The sequence below is a fragment of the Asparagus officinalis genome, chromosome 1 (assembly GCF_001876935.1).
Source record: "Asparagus officinalis chromosome 1, Aspof.V1, whole genome shotgun sequence".
Taxonomy (NCBI): domain Eukaryota; kingdom Viridiplantae; phylum Streptophyta; class Magnoliopsida; order Asparagales; family Asparagaceae; genus Asparagus; species Asparagus officinalis.
This window is the reverse complement of record NC_033794.1, coordinates 12,869,330-12,890,642: the sequence shown is the minus strand read 5'-3', so window position 1 is coordinate 12,890,642 and position 21,313 is coordinate 12,869,330. Positions and strand designations below refer to the sequence as shown.

The 21,313-nt window shown below is 36.2% G+C and overlaps 1 protein-coding gene across 7 annotated transcripts; it reads right to left on the bottom strand.

Moving 5' to 3' along the window:
* LOC109850520 (DNA-directed RNA polymerase III subunit RPC10-like) lies at positions 247–20,906 on the bottom strand. Of its 7 annotated transcripts, none has more exons than XM_020420541.1 (8): positions 20,693–20,906; positions 20,478–20,615; positions 18,909–18,964; positions 18,382–18,432; positions 18,124–18,274; positions 16,752–16,874; positions 16,580–16,667; positions 247–597 (listed from the first exon to the last, which is right to left on the bottom strand). In XM_020420541.1, the coding sequence occupies exons 5-8, from the start codon at positions 18,196–18,198 to the stop codon at positions 467–469; spliced, it is 417 nt and encodes a 138-aa protein (XP_020276130.1). In that variant the 5' UTR covers positions 18,199–18,274; positions 18,382–18,432; positions 18,909–18,964; positions 20,478–20,615; positions 20,693–20,906; the 3' UTR covers positions 247–466. The 7 variants fall into 7 exon arrangements, with proteins under 7 accessions (XP_020276130.1, XP_020276153.1, XP_020276137.1 ...); XM_020420564.1 differs by having other exon boundaries at positions 16,752–16,829; XM_020420548.1 differs by having other exon boundaries at positions 18,382–18,400.

Genomic DNA, 21,313 nt, shown 5'->3' with positions numbered 1-21,313 from the left:
TGCTCCTGTAGTAATTTATTTAGTATATATAACAATAAGTTCATTTAGAAAAATGAAGATTTGATTCTAATGATTACATATGATAGACTATTTACCGGCTAAAAGAGTAGAGCTTTTGATGTTCACTCAACAACAATGAAACACTACGTCAGTGAGAGCGACGTAGATGACATCCGCTTGTCAAACTTTATCGACTTTTGAGATAAATGAACTATGTTTGCAATCTGAAAAAAGAGGGCGAAAAAATAAAATGAAAAGGAAACATTCTCAAATCACCGAGCACTTTCCCAATATCAAAACTTCTAGCTGAACTTGAATTACACAAAAGAGCAGAATAAATTCCTAACATTAGGTCTCCTAATATCACCTCAACTCTTCTGTTTAGTCACGCTCCTTACCGAACTGGTACTTCAAGTCCTAACAATGCAAAAAATTTTAACAAGAAGGCAACAGATGAGGAAAATACTTAGTCCTCTCTCCACTCATGCTTACACCCCTCATTGCAGCATGTATAAAACGTAGTCATGGGTTCATCGGCAGATCGAATCTGCATCTGGTAGAAGTATGCTTCATTATTCCCACATTTGGCACATGTTGCTGCAAGTAAACAAAATAACAGCACAAACATTATTGAAAAGATACTACTGCCAACAAGTAAATATTAATATTTTCGGTGCTGGAAAAATTAAAAGTAAGAGCAGATAGTAATGGACATGCTAATATTAAAGAGGGGCCATGTTAGGAATCAGAGCTTGAAGGCAAAAAAATGCTATTCAACTTCCAAGTAGAAAGTTGTACAACTTCAAATCTCGCCGGCTGCTAATAATAATGGCGCTTCAGCTTGAAAATGGACGGATTGATTACTGATAATGAAAGTATCAACTTCTTTATTGGAATATTCAATGAAAGTGAGGAAGATGCGATTCTGATAACGAAAGTATCAGCTGCTTTGAAAAATCTCATATTGAACGAGAGTAAACATGGTATTGTAGTCTTTCAAAATGTCCGTGTAGTATACTAAAGAAACTATGTGGTTCTAGGAATCCAAGGGAAGCCTAGCACCTAGATACTTCCCGGGTGGTTGTTTGTATTACTAAACTGCCTTCAAAGTCGAAGCGCTTCAACAGCGGCCTAGGCCCTTTACAACACTTCCTATTTAACGGTGTTTGCATCATATAAATCACAATATCTCGTGTATAAAAGTTTCTCATCTTATTTACTGGAATATTCAATAATAATGTCCACTCTAACCTTATGAACAAATCATATATATTGTGAGTCTATGGACAAGTTCCTTAACTCTAGGATAGCTTTTTTTTAGAGGGGAGGGGAGGAGCTGGGAAGGTTATAATGCTAACTGTCCCAAAACTGTCTTTGGTTACAATTTTTAAATAGTGAGGGGAAGGGATGGAGGGCTACAGAGAAGTAAACTTGCTCACTTTCTTAATCCTCCTAAAATGGACGGATTGATTTTAGACGGATTGGGAGGAGAGGGTTTGAGTTTTAAATTATATTCTCTAAAAATTCCAAGATTATTCCCATACTTTAAGTAATATTTGGCATGTAGCGTCCCTCCCTCCCATTTCAAGACTCTATAAACAAACACAAATTATATAGTTATCTATCCAAACACAATTAGTTTTATCACATACCCTCCCTCCACATTCCCTCCCTATGGGTTTACTTCAATCATTCCCCTCCTACCCTCCTTTGTATCCAAACCCATATAAATGATATATCTAGAAGGTACCAATGTGGTGTAAAGCAAAAGTTGGAGGAAAGCAGGAGGGCTTAGACTTTAATGGTAAAAAGTGTCCAGACTTTTTCGATGACTTGAAAAGAAAAAACTGGGAAAATAAAGAGGAGCTCAAAAATTAAGACTTTGAATAATAGAGAAGACAATAGGCTTGTTTAAACTCTAAAATCCCAAAATTTCATCTTTTATAACTTTGATACCCTGAAGTTATAATTTGCAAACTTTTATACACCCAACCTTTTCAAATTGACATTAGTTTGACAATTTGATACCCCCAAGAGCTAACTCCTTCTCCCAAACTCCAAAGACCGAAATTTGGTACGGAAAGTGTTCCTCACAAACCTTAACAAAATTAACATCAACTTGATTGCAATTTGCTGTGTCAATTTGTGAAAATGGAACTTCCAAGCTATCAAGCCCAAGAAAAGGTGAAATTTTGGCGTATTAAAGTGCAAATAATTCAAATATGAATGGTTGCTAAACTCTTCAATAAAACAATAATATTAACTAAAAGTAGATGATATATACAATGTAAAAATCTTTTCAAGCAAGAAGTAGGGGCCCAAAATATCCCAATAACAATATAGCGAACCGACGCTCAACAGGTTTTTTAGCAACAATGGAAGTCACAAGTTTATAAGAGTAGCTATGCTACAAAATATTGAACAATGGAATACAACTCAAGACATTATCTACTGTTTTTCTTTAACCTGAATGAAAAACTCCTATGCAACAAGTCATTCTTTCATTCTTTCAGCCTTTCTGGTGTATAAATATTTCATTAAACATCTAATTGTCATTAATCCAATCAGATCTTCCCCTCCAATTCACGTATAGAATATTATGAGAACAACAACTAAAAAGTCTATTTCTGGAGAGTAAAAAAACTAAATGTTCTCTGTTTCTTTCTACCAAGTCTCTCAAGATAGATGGTTAGAAATTAGAATCTATGTTGTATGGATATGGGTGTGGGTGTTGACATGGACACGGGTGCGGATACGGAACACAGCAAATTTGTAAGATAGGATACGAGGACAGGAATATATACATATATATTAAAGTTAATAATCTATATGAGATTGATATTGTTTTTCACTCACATGTCATGAGAACTAAAATCCTTATATCATTTTTATGTTTTTTACTAAATATATTACAAATTAAGAAAGTGCTTGTTTTTAACCATATACCGAGACGATCCCTTAAAATCATTTATGAACTAGGTATGTGCTAAAACAAATCCTCTCTAAGTCCAACGAGTTGCATAAATTTTAGTTGAAGTGTATAATATACGTTCGCATCACAAGTTTTTTAAACTAAAACATGTGTTATATTATTGTGTACATGTTTGAATAGTTGTATGTATATATTCAAGAAGTGTCCAATGAGAATCGGACACGGACACAGATAGGAAAGCGTCGGACATGGATATAGGAGCTTAGATGAAGTATCTGAATAACCTAGGTTAGAATGGTTCAATACCTATTGATAGGGTTCAGCATGAAATTTTTTATTTTAGATAAGATTTTATCTTTTAGATAATGATCCTGTTGACGGATTATTTTTGTTTATTTAGATAAGAGCTTAGACCTTTGGATTTATCTTTACGATAAGGTTTCAATTTGGACATGTTTAATTTTTAGGATTTTTTTAATTATAAATATCCATAACTCTCATAAAAGAGGTAGACGATGATTTATGAAATTGAGAAAAGATATTTTCTGCTAGAGATGTTTTAGCATGTGAATTGTCATCTATTTTACATGTGTGTTGCAATTCTTATCTAAGGCATATGAGTTGCCATACGTCCGTCCATCTCATACCCATTTATAATCTCACCGTTTCACCAATAAAACCCTAGCTTAGTTCACAGAAGAAAAGAATTATGTGCAGCTATATAGTCCTCGTGTGTGTTTTCGCTTGCCTTCGCTCCTCTTTTTTCGCATTCAGAAACACACGTGAGTGAAGTTCTCGCGGTCTAACACACACAAGGTTTTAAATGTCGGACGACATGTTCGACATGTCGGTCGACATATCGGTTTGAGGGCTTGACCGACACGACATGGACGTTTTCAACTCGTATGTCGATTTTCAGGGCCAAATCGGAAATATCAGGGTCATATCGGGCATATCGGCATATTTTTAGCTTTAAAAAATCGACCGATATGGTACTTTTTTTAAGATATATTTTTTGTTATCGGGTTTGGGTTTAGTGATAAACGCCCAAATCTGTTTGACCCGTTCTCATGTTTAAGGGTTTCTTATGAACCCGATAGAAAGAATTTATGAACCCAAATCATATATTATTTACTTTTTTATATGTTTAGTCTATAGAGTTTATAAAGTATGCTTATATTAAATTTATGAATGCTTAGATTATATTTTTTATATGTTTAGTCTATAGAGTTTATAAAGTATGCTTATATTAAATTTATGAATGCTTAGATTATATTTAGGACATGATATTATACATATTTATAAAGTATGCTTATATTAAATTTATGAATGCTTAGATTATATTTAGGACATGATATTATACATATGCGTACTACTCGATATGGCAATTCGATATTTAGTCAATGTCCCCCGATATATCCCTGATTTTCGCTATCCGACGTGGATTTCAGCCATCCGACATGAACCCGACATCCGACATTTAAAACCTTGAACACACATCAAGAAACGCTCCCGCAAAGCCCTCTGCCTGCAGTCAACATCTTTACATCTGTAGCAGCGCCCATCCTGACCTTAACGATCTTGACTTCAATCAATGAGATCTTCGCTGACACTAGATGGCTTCCCTCGACCACTCAGTTTACCCTCCTATGGAATTGCGTACTTTGATTTAAATTATTTCTAGATTTAATTATTTGTGTTCTCAGGTTCTTGGTAGAATCAATATGAGTTGTTGAATCAACTATTCTCAAGTTTCTGTGCAAGATCACAACTATTTGTGAAGGAATCTAATTGTTTAGGCACAAACCACTTAGGTGAACTCTAACCACTACCCTTGATTTCAATTTACTAGTAGTGCATCGCTCTTGATCTTTAAATATTTATAATTATTTTGATTATACTTATATCCTTAGATCTCATTGCATCTCAGATAACATCTTTTACAATGCATTGCTATTTTAGTGATTTATTATTAGGAATTGCTTTCATATTTAGTTTCATAAATTCAATATACTTTAAATTCAATTTTGTCTGTTTGTTTCCTTGGATTCATACTGCATTTCTGATCCTTAAGTGTCTTCTCCAGTGTCACATATCCTTCATCCAACTCGCTATTTCACCTTCTCTTAATAATATAGTATAAAGGGTTTTAATAGTGAAGTTAATAGTGTCCTCCTAGAATTTCTTGGCAAGATCTTTTTTGGTTCATCCTATAGATCTTTTTTTTCTTTGTTCAAACTTCTCCATTTACTAAGGATTACAACAGGGAAGCACCCCAACAACTAGTTGCTAACATATCTTTGCGATATTTTCTAATCGGGCTGGACTCCAAAACTAGTGGGAATAAATCCTCACAACCAGATCTCTTTTTTTAATAGGAATAATACTCCAAACATGTTAAAATTCATGTGTAACTACGAGGAAATCCTCTATATAAAAATTATATGTATAAAACTATATAAAAGTTTGGAACTTGGATAAATTAACACAATCATCTCATATATTATAGCGATTTTGCATCTCCATGTAACAAATTCTGAATCCTAAGACATAGTATATCTTCCAGTGTTTTTTTTCCAAAAAACATGTGAAACTCATCTTCAACCTGTCCTGTAACAAAGCTACAAGAAAATAAAACCTCAAAGAAAACATAGCCTTGTTGCGATATTATTCACTAGAGATATTCCAGGTATCTAATCAATATTTTCTAATAAGAGTAGATCTTTAACTCTATTTCCATACCTTCATGAGTTTAGTTTAGGACCTTGAATAAGTCGGAACTAGGCGTTCTTTGACCTCACAAAAAATCCACCTTATAATAACTCGACCCAGGCCTTGTTCATATCTCAAATAGACTACAAATCTCAACCCAAGCTTGGTAGTTGTACAAATAACATGATCATCATAGTTCATCCAGTCTATTAAAACTCTTCAATTTGTTGAAAGCAAAGCTACATACAAGATTAGGAGAGATAACAATTACCACCTAGAACCAATAATTTGAGGACTCAAATTTTCAAATATTCTCTTGCCATGTGGTATGAATATTATATTATCTTTCCTCCGGCACAAATCATTCTCACACCTCTAGATGCTCCTTGAATGCAAGATTTCTAGCATATTCCTCACACATGATAAACATTTTTAATGCATTATCAATGTTGCAGTGCATTCAAAACAATGACTATTGAGGACTCAACAAATCTAGTTAGAAACTACAAGCTTATTATTTGACGTTTATCATTTGTTGTACATTTTTTGTTATTTGATTGCTGCTTACCATTCATACTTAAGTGAACCTTCATTATCTTATGCTTATCATTCGTGCATATTTGTTATTTCATACTTATCCTTCATACTTTAAGTGAATTTAAAGACATCATAATTCTTGTGCATGTTTAAAATCTATTTAGTTATAGGCTTTACAGCTATACTTGCTAAATGGAATCATAAGTTTGCCCATGCAGTGTTGTCAACGGAACTAGGCAGTTCAGGCATCCCGGAGAGGGAGAGGACTAGTACAGTGAATATCTCATATATGCTTTCATGAAAAATAACCAACTGAAGGGGATGATTCCTTTAAACAAGGAGCTGAGGCAACTATTCAATCAAATAATGTTGAGCATATGCTTCCATCTTTTCTCAAGAAACAAAAGGGGTATTTCTTTACAAAATTGTGCACAATTTCATATGGCAATTCCTTCAAGATCTTTGTTAGTTGGGGGAGAATCAACACTAATCGAATTTTTTGAGGAACGTATAGAGAGAATTGAATTTGATTAGACAATGTATGGTTGGTAAATTATGATCGGTTTTTTAGCAGGGTACATAATGTATTGTCATATATTCAATATGATTCCACAAAATCTATTTCTATTCAAGTAATAGATGGATGGATGCCAAACCATATAGATATTTCTCATGCGGTCATCTTACCAATGTCACATCAAAGTTGGAGCAGTTTCATGGTTTCTTAGATGTACACCAAGGCCATTTTTCACAATATTATTTCCATGTCATGTGGTACATAATGTATGAATCATAGGGTCATCCTACATATATTGGAGTCTCAATTATAATGTAATATTTACCTTTAACAAGAACTCATAATTACATGTTATCATGTATGTTTCTGAACACTTGAATGTTATTTTTATAAATTATAATTTTTGAAAAGTGGCTACGTATAATAATATTGAAAAACCATACAGTTCATAACAATCTCCATTATTTTTTAAGGATTAGTTACACATAGACCCTATATAATACAGTTGTTTTGAACTTACCTTATAGTTTGGTTGTTGCAGATAGACTCCCCGACTTAATTTTTTTTTTAACTCTTTTAGTCTTGGGTTTGGGAGGAATTGCCTATGGATGACACTAGTGAGTGCAAACATATAAAAAGAAAAAAATTAATGTAACACCCATGATCTACCATTACTATAATTTGGTGTTGTTTAAAATTTACATAGGAAATTAAGATAATAAATTCTATTAATTAAGAATTTATTACAAAATTGTTGAATTTAGTTCAATAATACATTTTACATTCCTCCTAACCTAAGGTATCTTGTATGAATGTATAAATAAACATATGAGTATTCACGTGCATGCATTCACATTCAGTCAATCAAAGTTGGAATAGATCCTCAAGACAAGTACCACTTGCTCTATTGCCTTTGATTCCTTAATCTCTACGCACTATACATAAGATGCCTATGTATATCAATTCCTATCTTTTGACAATTGTTCTCATCTAGGTTGCACGGGTACGGGTACGCGTGTGGGTACACGTACGGCTATGTGACACAGCAATCTTGTAAAACGTAGGGTACAGGGACACGACTATGCTTATTACTATTTTTAACTTGTAACTACATATATCATTTTTTGCATGCCAAACTAGCCCAAAAAGTGCACTTTTTAACTCCCATGGCAAAGTCTAGCCCAAGTCAGGCCCACCATTTTGATCTCCTACAATCTCGAGTTTTTTGAAACAGTTTTAGTTACTTGAGTAAAGCTCAATTCAAGGCCAACAGCATGTCACTTAACAATAAGAAAGAACAATTTGACTTACTTGATTAAAGCCCAAGCCCACAGTAGGTTAAATAGTACAATAGCCAAAAACACTACTCAATCTGTATGTCAACTCATCAATCCATGACTAAAAAACAAACCTCATCTCAACCGTCCAGTGTGCTCAATATCAACGGTTGACAACAACTCTGAATTAACCACTCTCCCAAATATCAACATGCAGATCCCCAAATCATATCTCTCAACCTCCCCCCTCCCCCCTTCAAAACTCATCTCTCAAACCCTAAATTCCCAAATATCTCAAATTATGGTTCTGTTCTCTAATTTAGCTCTAATCTAGGGTCAAGATAAAGGCCTAAGTGCCTAGATCAAGGGCAGAGCTCAAAGGCACCTCAAAGTCCTCCGGAACAGCCATGATCTAGGCTGAAAGGTTACTCAGCCGTGTCCACGGCGTGTCAGGAGCGTACCTGTATCCGAAACGTGTTAGACACGGGTACAAGGGGCTGGACGACGTGTCAGGGTAACGTAGGTTCTCATGTATCTTAGTATCGGTAGAAATCGTGTTTTGAATAGAAAAGACATGAAATTTAATAAAATACAAATATATTTGTAAAATTATATCTCTAACATTTGAATGTGCATGTTAGAGTAGAATTAAGTTCATGTCTTGATGAAAGTTCATATTTTTAACTTTGTATTAAAATTTCAATACCGAAACCTGGTAGGATTAGAATTTTGCCTAAATCCTAATCTTCTAAGTGTAATGTTTTGAACCTGTTAATGTATTAGAGTTGTATATTTCCAACCTGGTAGGACCTACGAGGAGGCTGGGGGAAGATCTACAAAGGAACGACATTACAAGGAGTCGAACCATAATAAGTTCGACAAGATAGCGGGCTGTCTAGCCAGCTAAAGTGTGAAATAGCCAGCTAGGCCTAACCTCAACAGGCTGATTTCGATTGACATGAACTCACTTTTTACAGAGTCAGCTGGCTCTGCTTTGTGCTTTAAGCCATCTGGCTGGGCATTCAGTCGGCTGGACTGATTATCCCAGCCTAAGAAGCACCGACTCGTGAAAACTCCCCCCGTCCCCGTGTCCGACGCTTGTCGGGGACGGACGCGCGTTCGACACGCGTTCGACACGCGTCGGACACGGCGTCAACGGCGTCGACACGGTCTTATCTAGTCGACACGGCGAAGTTGAGGGCGACACGGCGAAGTTGAGGGCGACACGGCGAAACCAGAATTTCAAACCCAAACCCGAAACCCAATTTCAAACAGAAACCCAAACCCTAACCCTAGTCGTGAGAAAACTTACCCGATTTCTCGTCGAAAGGGCTCTTGCGAAGTGAAGAGGCGCCGCCAGCTCTCAGCTCATTCTACGAAGATAAACCTCATATTTATAAACTTATAAGAAAACCCTCCCCCCCCCTCTCTCTCTCTCTCTCTCCGATCGATCTCCAGCTCTCTCTTGTCCCTTGCCCTCTCTGGTTCTCCCCTTTACTCTCTCTTATCTCTTCCTCTCGTTTATCTCTTTCACGCCCTCACCACGAAAAACCCCCACGAACTTTTCCGCTTCACAAATAACCCCCCACGACCTCTACAAACACCCGACAGTCCGCTGTTCCCCCTCTCTCAAAAGAAATTCGTCCACAGCTTTCACAATACCGCTGCTCCCCACTACGATGCCTTTACATTTTAAAATAGTTTACTGCTGTCTTGAAAGCTGTTCATTACTGTGCTGCTGTTTTTAAATTAGTTCATTATTGCCTTTACATTTTAAAATTGTTTACTGCTGTTTTAAAATTAGTTCATTACTGTGCTGCTGATTTTAAATTAGTTCATCACTGTGCTGCTTTGCTGTTTGCTTTTTAAAATAGTTTATTGCTGTTTTTAAATTAGTTTATTACTGTTCGGGGGCTCTGCTGTTTGCTTTGGTATGCTCCTCGTTCACTGTTGGTTGCTGATTGTGTTAGCTTCTATTTTTTATCTGCTATTTTGCTGTTGTTGGTTGATTAGGGTGGTAATCTCTATTTGTTTACTGTTTTGCTACTTTATTGCCATGTTAACTGTTATTAATTATTCTTTTTTTACTGTTTTGCTGCTGCTAGTCTGCTAGATAATTTCTTAATGTTAACTATTATTTGCTTACTGTTCTACTATTGTATGCTAATTTAAATGTTAATTAGGATATTTTTTACTGTCCTACTGTTGTTTGCTTCTAGTTACTGCTTTACTATTATTAATTTTTTTAATTTATTGTTATTGCTTATATTTTACAGAAATGGAACAAGACGGGAGTTCTAGCGCTAGTGGAATACAAGATGACAAATGTCCGCTTTGAAAATATGTTACCAAATTGGAGAAAAGGGGGGAACGGCAGGAGGAAATTGGAGATGGAGATGTAATTATTGCAGAGAGGATTTTACCGGTTCACACTCAAGAGTTAAAAATCACCTCTTGAGGATAAGTGGGACTGGAATTAAGATGTGTTCCAAGTCAACACCCGAAAATTTAAGGGAGTTTCAAAGGACGTTGGATCAAGCAGAGGCGAGGTTGATGGCTTCTAGGCCTAAGATGTCAGTTTTGCCTACATCTTCGACTGCAAGTACGGCCGGTGTAGGTGCAAGTGCAAGCATGCCGATTGATGCAGGTGGATTTAAGAGGAGGAGGGGGCCTAATACCGTGGAACAAGCATTCAACATGGGAGCAAGGGAGGAATTGGATGCATTGATTGGTAGGATGTTCTTCACCGGGGGATTGTCCTTCAACTTGACAAGGAATCCATATTATGCCAAAGCTTTTGCATATGCCGCAAACAATCCAATTTCTGGCTACAAGCCTCCTGGTTACAATTCCATGAGGACCACTATCTTACAACGTGAGAAAACTCACGTAGAGAGATTGATGGAGCCCATCAGGGGCACATGGCAACAGAAGGGAGTCTCCATTTGTAGTGATGGGTGGACTGATGCACAAAGGAGGCCTATCATCAATTTTATGGCGGTATGTGAGGGTAAGCCAATGTTCTTGAATGCCGTGAATGCCGAATCTTGCTGTCAAGAATATTTGTGCGGCTAAGAACACGGAAGCAAATGCCGTGGCTTATGCACAATTACATTGGATTACAGAGATCTCCGATGATGCATTGTTTATGAAGAATTTTATCATGAACCACTCTATGCGGCTTTCCATATTTAATGATTTTTCCAAGATGAAGCTCCTATCAATTGCCGACACAAGATTTGCCTCGTGGATTATTATGTTGAAGAGGTTTAAGGTCGTCAAGAGAGGCCTCCAAGACATGGTCCTTAGTGATCGATGGAGCTTATATAGAGACGATGATGTGGAGAAAGCTCAATTTGTGAAAGAGAAAGTCCTCGATGATTTGTGGTGGGACAAGATAGATTTTATTCTTGACTTCACCGGCCCAATCTATGAAATGATAAGGGTCACCGACACCGATACACCATGTCTTCATTTGGTGTATGATATGTGGGATACAATGATTGAGAAGGTGAAGCAAGCTATTTACAGGCATGAGGGTAAAAGGGATAACGAGGAATCTCCTTTTTATGAGGTGGTTCACAAGATCTTGGTGGATCGATGGAACAAGGGCAACACCCCGCTTCAGTGCTTAGCACACTCTTTAGTTCCAAGGTAATATTTCATATTTTACTCTTTAATGCGAATATTGTGGGCTAATTCATGAATTTCTTCTCACAAACATAGGTACTATCATTCCACATGGCTCAATGAGAACGTCAATCGGCAACCTCCAAATCAAGATCTTGAGATCTCTACAGAAAGATCAAAGTGCTTAAGAAGATATTATCCTAACCCCGATGAACGATTGGTGGTGAACTTGGAATATGCTAAGTTTGTGGGGTCTTTGGAGGCTTTTGGTGATCCGGATTCTCTTTCCGATAGAGGACATATGGATCCAAAGTCATGGTGGCTTCTTTATGGTGCAAGTGCTCCAAATTTACAAGCATTGGCCATAAAGCTTCTAGGCCAACCTTGTTCATCTTCTTATTGTGAACGGAATTGGAGTACGTATGGTTTCATTCACTCCTTAAAGAGGAACAAGCTAACCCCGACACGAGCGGAGGATCTTGTTTATGTTCACACCAACCTTCGTTTACTTTCTCGGAATTCGGAAGAGTATATGGAAGGGGAATCAAGAATGTGGGATATTGGTGGAGATGCCTTCGACTCATTTCAAGGAGCCGGCATGTTAGATGTTGCTGCCCTTTCTCTTGACGAGCCCACGATGGAGGCTATTGTGTTTGATGAGGATGAAAGAGTTGAATCCATAGAATAATCTTTTTGATGTTTCAACTTGAAAACTTTATTTTAAGATATGCTTTTGAGTGTAATTTTTATATCTTTGCAATGTTAGTAACTTAGTATTTTGTAGTCATTGAACTAGTTGCAACTTGAACTTTATTCTCTTGTATTTTTATATGCTCAAGATGAAAGTAGTGAAAATTAAAAAATCTAGCCGTATCGCCGTATCCTATTTTTTGGGGTTTTGCCGTATCCGTGTCCGTGTCGTGTCCGTGTCGCCGTGTCCGTGTCCGTGCTTCATAGATCCCAGCAACCTAAAAACATGCACATCTTCGTGCACATTTTTAGTGAGTCATTTGGCTTTGTATCTTTCACATACTTTGTTGTATGCAACTAAAAGTGAACCAATGGAATATGTCAATCATTTTTTGGTAACTTCGTCGCACACATTCTAAGTAAAGCGGTTGAACCAAATATCCATATACTAATAATCGAGTCCTTTATAGTCTATACCAGAGTTATGTATCTCACCAAATGCTTTGTGTGCTTTAATAGGTGATTAATTAATGACTCCTAACCTTATCGGTTCAATTGTGTGTAGTTCAACAACCAACCTTAGTTGTTTGATATTAATACTCATCAAAAGTACGAAGTTGTGCACGTTATCAGGCAGCTGGAACAATCAGTCCAGCCGACTGAATGCTTAACTAGCCAGCTCAAAGCAGAGCCAGCAGGCTCACAGCTAGCTTTATAATGCAAACTCAGAAACTAAGTTTCTAGCTACTGAAATCAGTCAGTTGAGGCATGCACAATCAAACTTGTTGTTCGACACCTCGTGACGTTGTTTCTTCACCGAGGGCCTAGTTCAGTCGTTTTGTAGGAATAGTCTAGAAATTTGGTCTTCGTCAAGCTTAGAAACACTACTCGGTTTTCTAGAGACTTCATGGTGGGAAACGAATCCTTCTGATAGTATATGTTGATGACATTGTGATTGGAGATGATACTCGGCGCATTAGTCATTTGAAAGTATCTACAACAGCAGTTTCAGACCAAGAATATTGAATCCTTAAAATATTATTGGATCCTTAAAATAATTTCTGGGTATTGAGATGGCTTAGATTGCAAAAGGAAATTCTCTTGGAGGAGCATCTACAACTACAATTTTACACCAAAAATCTTGGCTCCTTGAAATTTTTCTGGGGATCGAGATGGCTAGATTGAAGAGAAGAATTCTCTTATCTCATAGAAAATATTTGCTTGATATATTGTTAAATGTTGAGATGCTAGAATGCAAAGGCATTCACTCACATATGGATGACAATATCAAAGTAATACCAGATCAGGGAGAGTTATTTGAAGATACCGAAAAAATACAAAAGACTTGTAGAGAAGAATTGTAGGGAAGCTGAACTACCTGACAATTACTAGAAAAGATATTGCATTTCTTGTAAGTGTAGTTAGTCAATTTCTCTCGGCACCCACGACACTCCACATGGAGGCTATGAAGAGGATCCTTATATATCTTAAGAAAACTCCCAGGAATGGAGTTCTATATTCAGATAGTGGTCACTCGAGAGTCGCACAAATTCTCAGATGGAAATTGGGAAGAATCTCCAATGGAAAGACGATCAACTACTGGATATTATGTATGTTTCTTAGAGAAAACCTCGTCCCATGGAAGAATAAGAACAATGTGTAGTCTCATGATCTACAACTGATTCCTAGTATCGGGACGTGGCAAATTTGACCTGCGAGTTTGTCTGGATTAGAGACATATTGACAGAAAGCGGTTTTCCTCCTTAATGTCCCATGAGTTTGTATGGAGACAATAAGATCGTCATTCACATAGCTGAGAATTTGGTATTCTATTAGAAGACAAAACACATTGAGATTGATTACCAATTGATTTGTGAGAAGATGGAGAAAGGGATCATTTGAGCCAAGCACATACCCTTAGAGCATCCACTTGTAGATATTCTTACGAAACCTCTTAGGAGAACACCAGTGAGCTTTATTTGTGACAAGCTAGGCACCATAATATATATGCTCAGCTTTAGGGAGCGTGTTGAGAGTTAAAGAGTTAGTAGTAGTTGTTTAGTGCTACATGGTTAGTGCTACATGGTTAATTAACTCTATCTAATTACCTAGTTTACAATATAAAGTATTTAAATGGCTCTTTTTTATGGAGTTTGTTCTCTTTTTTTCAGATTGGTGTCTGCATTTTTGAGTAAATTTTATTCTTCTTCCCTTTCTTTTTTCGAGTTTTCTTTTTCTATTTCTCTTTCACATAGCTCGTGTTGACGGTTTCATATCATGTTTTATTAAGATAGGTATTTAGTTATAGTAGACACATTGACACATATATTTTATTGTGCATCTCCCTTCACTTGATTGTATACATTGCGTTGCGTCTAGAACACATGCACTCAAAGTGGCTTTGGACCCCACATACTTGTAAGCGGTACATCAATTTTGAGGAACCAATTCGTGTATCAAAGGGAATAGGTTTGCAAATGACTAGGAATTGGTTCGTGAGAACTATACTACGATTCTAGGAGGTCCACGGAAATAGACAACTATGATCTAAACATGTCAAAGTTCACATTTTACTAGTAGGAGATTCGACTGTAAGGTCACATATTATTTAGAAATTTCGAATGAATTAATATAGCCCGGCTGATAATTATAGCACCTTTAGACTATTAAAATTTCTCTTACAACAAAGTCTGAAGTCCATTGGGTATAATATAAGCTCCTTTTGTTATTCAAAAAATAGCTTTTTGACAATGCAGGCATAGGGATCGACGATTTAGTGGCTAAAACAAAAAAAAATTGTCAACCTTGTTGTCCATGATTGTTGTCCATGATAGGATGAGTTTAGACCAATTTGAGCTTATTGTAAAATTGAGTCAAGGTCTGTAACCATTCTTCAAGCGGTAGAAATATTCTTCACATGGTGATGAACGATGTAAATAAGTCATTTTTTACCAGGGCTATGAAGTACAAGTACCCTCCCGTTTAATAAGCAAAGGTGAGGAGGATGCCTCCTAACCACTTGAGAATGCAGTTTCAGATTAAGGTATACACAAAGGATGAAATTTACTAGTCCACACAGGAAAGTTGATCCTTTCTTTTTGAGGTTTCATATAAACAATCAACTTATATGAGAAGATACATCTTTTAGATAAATGTAAGCATGGTCTTTGTCTCTAAGATACCCAATGGTATCCCAAACTATCAAATTTAGCAAAGTTGCAAGTGTTTCTATATGTGAGTCTCTTAATACTGGCCAAATGGCTGATTGCGACAATGTTATCCCTACTTGTTTACTTCTCCCTAGGTTTTCAGACAAAACAATTTACCCAGATTAAATCCATATTCAAATGACATGAGATTACTTAATGTTATCCATGATATCTAACCCTTAAGCATTGATCAAACATCTACTGTCATCTACGGGTGGTGACCAATTCAGATGATAAACTCTGACATTTGAAAGAATATACTCCCTACGAAGGGAAATTAAATTCTCCAGAAAGTACTGTTGCAATCTTCTGGTCCCTCTATAGGCCCAAGAACTTTGCACTCCAATCAATTGATATATTTGTTGATGTCCTTGAAGATACCAAGAATAAAGATTGGCCAATACCAATAGTACTATAAATTATAAAGGATAGGTTGCCAAATAGTTTTACAGAACATCTGATGTCAGACTAAACAAAATGCCTGTTCTCCAAAGCAAGTTTGAAACCAGGAACCCACTACTTACAAAACCTTTTGTTTCTTCACAATACTACCCATAGTAATATATGTCAGTCCATTGTCATTGATATCACACATGCTTTAGATTAGCCGATTAGGTAATTATTAAAAGTGATTCAGAAGCTGTTAATTTTTTCCCCTTCTGATCTTGTTAGAAAGGGGAATGTACCAAAGAAGTTTAGATAAAATAACATGGTTGCACAAGCGCTAGATTTACATTGTGCTATCTTCCACAATGCCAACATGCGAGCTTGAATCATCAAAACAGTGTATCTTAACTTCAAAGTATTTCTATAAAAAACAGTTCCGCCGTGTAGAAAAGGAATCGAATCAGATACATTGTCAATTGCACATGGTTGGAGTAAATTAAATCAAGAGCCTAAAAGGGTTGACATGTTTTATTTGTCTCTGAAGAGTATAAAGTGATCACCTTTCAATTTGTTTCTTGCAGAGCATGTAATAGGATCTTATAGATATGCATTTGAATTTCAAGTATCATTTAATTCTATCAATATATAGTAGAATCCAAAAGAGCTCAAGTGGAGGTTACAAGTTTACCTTGGCCTTTGGGGAGGGATTGCATGGACTCTTCCCATCTGATGATGGGATCAACATCCTTCTTCTTAAGTTTTACTTTCCTAACAATCTAAAATCCACAAAGAAAGAGAAAATGATGAGTAACAATTGTCAAAAAGAGAGACGATAGTCCTCTGTTAGTTTAAGGACTTACCTTGCTCTCATTGGAGCAAACATACGGACAAGTTGGGCAAGAGAACCTCATCTTACGCCCACTGCTTGCAGGCTCAATCTGCAACATCATCCCACAAGTTGGACAAAACTCCATTATGCGCCACTGATTTAATATTAGAGTTTGTCAGTTGTTTGCAATGGATTAAGAAAACAAGAGGGAATGTATTTTGAACAGTAAAAAGAAATGAAAATGGACTGGAGAAGTAAACAAGTAGGGATAACATTGTCGCAATTAGCCATATGGCCAATATAAGAGACTCACGAGTAGAAACACTTGCAACTTTACTAAATTTGATACTTTTGGGATACCCTTGGGTATCTTAGAGACAAAGACCATGCTTACATTTATCTAAAAGATGTATCTTCTCATATAAGTAGATAGTTTATATGGAACCTCAAAGAGAAAGGATCAACTTTCCTGTGTGGACTAGTAAATTTCATCCTTTGTGTATTCCTTAATCTGAAACTGCATTCTCAAGTGGCTAGGAGGCATCCTCCTCACCTTTGCTTATTAAACGGGAAAGTACTTGTACTTCATAGCCCCGGTAAAAAATGACTTATTTACACCGTTCATCACCATGTGAAGATTATTTCTACTGCTTGAAGAATGGTTACAGGCCTTGACTCAATTTTACAATAAGCCCAAATTGGTCTAAACTCATCTTATCATGGACAACAAGGTTGACAAATTTGTTTTAGCCACTAAATCGTTGATCCCTATGCCTGCATTGTCAAAAACCTTTTTTTTCAAATAACAGAAGGAACATATATTATATTCATGGAGTTCAAACTTTGTTGTAAGAGAAAATTTTTAAAAGTCTAAAATTGCTACAATTATCAGCTGGGCTATATTAATTCATCCAAAATTTCTAAATAATATGTGACCTTACAATCGAATTTCCTACTAGTAAATTGTGAACTTTGACATGTTTAGATCGTAGTTGTGTATTTCATTGGAAGCCCTCCAACCATAGTACAATTCTAGCGAACTGATTCCCGGTACATTTGCAAATCGAATCCCTCCGATACACAAATTGGTTCCTTAAAATCGACGCACTGCTTACAAGTATGTGGGGTCCAAAGCCATTTTAAGTGCATGTGTTCTGGATGGTACTCTATATTCTATAGTGAGAAAAAGAAGCAGCATACAGAAAAGTGTAGTGATATTATTTAGAGGTGAATATTTGTATTAGTTATAACATTGGTAGATAGAAGATACAATATTTCACAAATTTAAAAGAAGCTTGCAGACAAAAAAATAAGTTATATTATTTATGCCAATTAGTTATTACTCATATCAGTTATATAAATGCATGTGAAAGAGTTCTAAGCTAGATGTAGAGGAAAATGACCTGAGCCAAACTATGCGTATATATGGTGGCCCACTGGATCAGAAAACCGATGCCATTAACTAATATGTGTAACATTCAATAGCCATACATGCTGCTCTAACATTTATCATAATCCAGATTGTCATTTCCTTATCCCTCACCCATCTCGAGGCTGAATTAGAATGAAAGACTAAATTTAAGCAAATTAAAAGATCAAACCTCAATGAATCACCAAACAATATACAAAATATTCAAATTTCAAACTTGAGAAACTATTACCACGGAGAATTTTCCCAATCTGAAGCCGCATGTCAAAATGCAGCAGTTGAGCTGTTGAGATCGCAAAACGGAGAATTTGCAGTAAAAAGGTCTAAAGAATTTTATGATTAAACTGCAGCATATTGTAGATAGCATTTGAGGATGTTTGCAGTATTAAATTCATGAACTTATTAGTGAATATTTTTGTTTGATATTCATAGAAATTTAATAGGTGTATATGCGTCAAGAACTGCATAATTTTTACAAGTTGAGACATTTCATTCTAGTACCATAATTATTGATTCTAAATGCAGCACACAACTCAAAAAAGTTTCTAAAAGTTTTTAGAACAATCGAAGCAAAAGACAGTATATGCATGAATTCTCTACTAAAGTTACCAAAATAACTATTAAACTTCTCAAGTACAACCTAGTTTTCAACCTTTAATACAGTTCATAATCAGAACAGATATTTCCTATCAAGATCAAACCTTTCTTATCAAAATCTAATGGAAAACAAATACGAATTCAAGGGGATCAAAATTTTACCTCGTCGTATTCCTTCTAGTCAACCTTGGGTTGCTTGAAGGGTTTCACCTTCCCACCTGCAAACCAGCAACAAAGATCAAATCTTTACATCACTCTCAAATCATGCTAATTAATATAAATCAATAAGTAAGAGCCAAAGAAAGGTAATTATAATACTAACAAACAAATGAAATAGAAAGTTTTAGCTTCTACATGTTAAACCTCTGCAAGATTTCAGTTTAAAACTTCAAAGATGGTTGGATGGCATGTTCCGCTGTGCTTTCAGAATTAAAATAAAGCCCCTTACACTATTGGAAAATTTCAAACGATGTAATTGGTACATAAATAAAGATTGAATTATGAGAAATCAAAATCTGTCATGACAAATTTGAATGAAAAACATTCATTTTAAAGAGCAAGAACAACTTTGTCACATTTTTGACTTTTTACTCTACATGTTAACATTGTTTATGAGATTTTTTGACAGTTCAGGGAGTCTAGTACAGATTTGAAATACCACTAGATTTTATCTGGTTTATAAGGTTGAGGGGAAGATCTGAGCAAACCTCCCTGACATTACTGGAGATTTTTATGAAATGTACCCCAACAATTAATCAAGGAGAAGAGGTAATAACCTTTAAAATAATGTGAAAGTTAATTGCATATAAAAAGCTAACCCCTTAATTCCAAGTGCAATGACCATAAGGTCATAAATCAAAATGACACCTTATGTCTGATGTAACAAAGTATTCTACGAGGAAGTTGTATTTTTGTCTGGTACATAGTTGATACAATACTCCTGGTCATTTACTGCAGAACATATGGTATTAACAAGTGTGTCCCAAAGCCAAATAGCTAAAAGTATGGCAGCTACCAAGATCAATCTCCATAAGACTAGTCATTAGAACCTTTCAAACTGATATCATGCTGAAAACTAATCATCGCCAGTTGCAAGAAACAACCTCAGGAACAGAAGGCTAGATTATGATATATATTCAAGCCAGACAAATAATCAAATGCAAGTTCTTCCTATCATATCACTCCTAACTAATGTGTGATATATGAAAACATAATCATTCAGTAGATATATCATATATGCACCTGTCCATAACACCCTATAAAATACCCCATCAACACACTTCAGTTTGAACTAATTAAGAGCTTTATTTGAATTGTTTGACAACTTTGACCACCAGTGAGTCCTGCTGCATTCTGACATATTATTCAGTAGGTCAATCAGCGGTGAAAGCTATATTTACATTACCCCCAACTTGGATAAGCTTTAAAAAAAATGCAACTGAGAGGCGATAATGTTTATGAACTGCTCAAAGTCATCACAGCACATAAATAACCAGCTACAAACCTCATGTATATTCAAAATAAAAATAAAACCTTGATGTAGAACCAAAATCAATTTGAGTTCAATTGCAATTGTTTCTAGTTCATCATGAGGAACATATGTTACAAAATTGACACTCTTTGCTACTGAATCCAATCAAAAGACCAAAATTATAGGATTTCTTTAATTCCTCTTCCATTGTTAAAATCACAAAATCAGAAGACCTAAAATATAAGTTATAGAATAATTACCTGAAAACGCGAGACCTCAATGAGTTTGAGCGGCGTCAACGGTGACGCAAGCAGCGACGGCCTCAGCGCTCGAGCAGCTACAACTTCGAGATGATGATGATGAAGATGAAGGATCGGAGACCCTCTCGCCTCCAAGATCTGGCCAACACAGAACGAAATGGGGGTGTAAGCTGGGCTAAAATTAGGGTTTACGGTTTTCCTCGGCGAGAACTTACTCTGATAATGGAGGCGTTGAGAGCGAATGAGGCGGTGGAGGAGATCGCTAGGGTTTGCTTCGATGTGAAATGAAAGTTGATCAGGCTAGGGTTCGAGCTTCGGAACTAAGATTGATGGATTGGATCGATTTGAGGTTCAGAGAGAGAGAGAGAGTAGGGGACGAGAGCGAGACTCGAGAGAACGGGAGGGGAGGGCGAGGGGGCGAGAGAGAGAACGGGGCGAAGGACTGTTAACGGGTCGGGTGTAGGGGTGCTGAGGTCCGTATCCGAGGAAATATAGTTACCGTATGTATCCATTAACGGATACGGATATGGTTATTCAAATCTATAACCGATAGGATATAGTTTTATAGTGAAATATCCGTATCCATATTCGAAATATCCGAATACATAGTAGTCATACTCTTACGATAGTTTCGATTCTTAGATTATGGATTTGTGGTTAATTTTGATGATCAAGATGTCTAATCTTAAATTTTTAGTTATAATGAACATATTAACGGACTCTTTTGTATCACATGAACTATGTTTTTCTTAATACTATCTAGTTTTCTCATAAATCGTTTTGTTCCTTCAACTCTACTCATCACCGTAACTATAATTTAAGAAAAGAGCAGGCCT

Excerpts from the sequence above, each read along its gene's own strand:
- LOC109850520 (XM_020420541.1), bottom strand. The coding sequence starts at position 18,198 with ATGTTACACATATTAGTTAATGGCATCGGTTTTCTGATCCAGTGGGCC. Across the intron at positions 16,875-18,123 it reads ATACGCATAGTTTGGCTCAG|TGGCGCATAATGGAGTTTTG; the intron begins GTCATTTTCCTC and ends ATATTAAATCAG. Across the intron at positions 598-16,579 it reads ATCCCTCCCCAAAGGCCAAG|CAACATGTGCCAAATGTGGG; the intron begins GTAAACTTGTAA and ends GTTTACTTGCAG.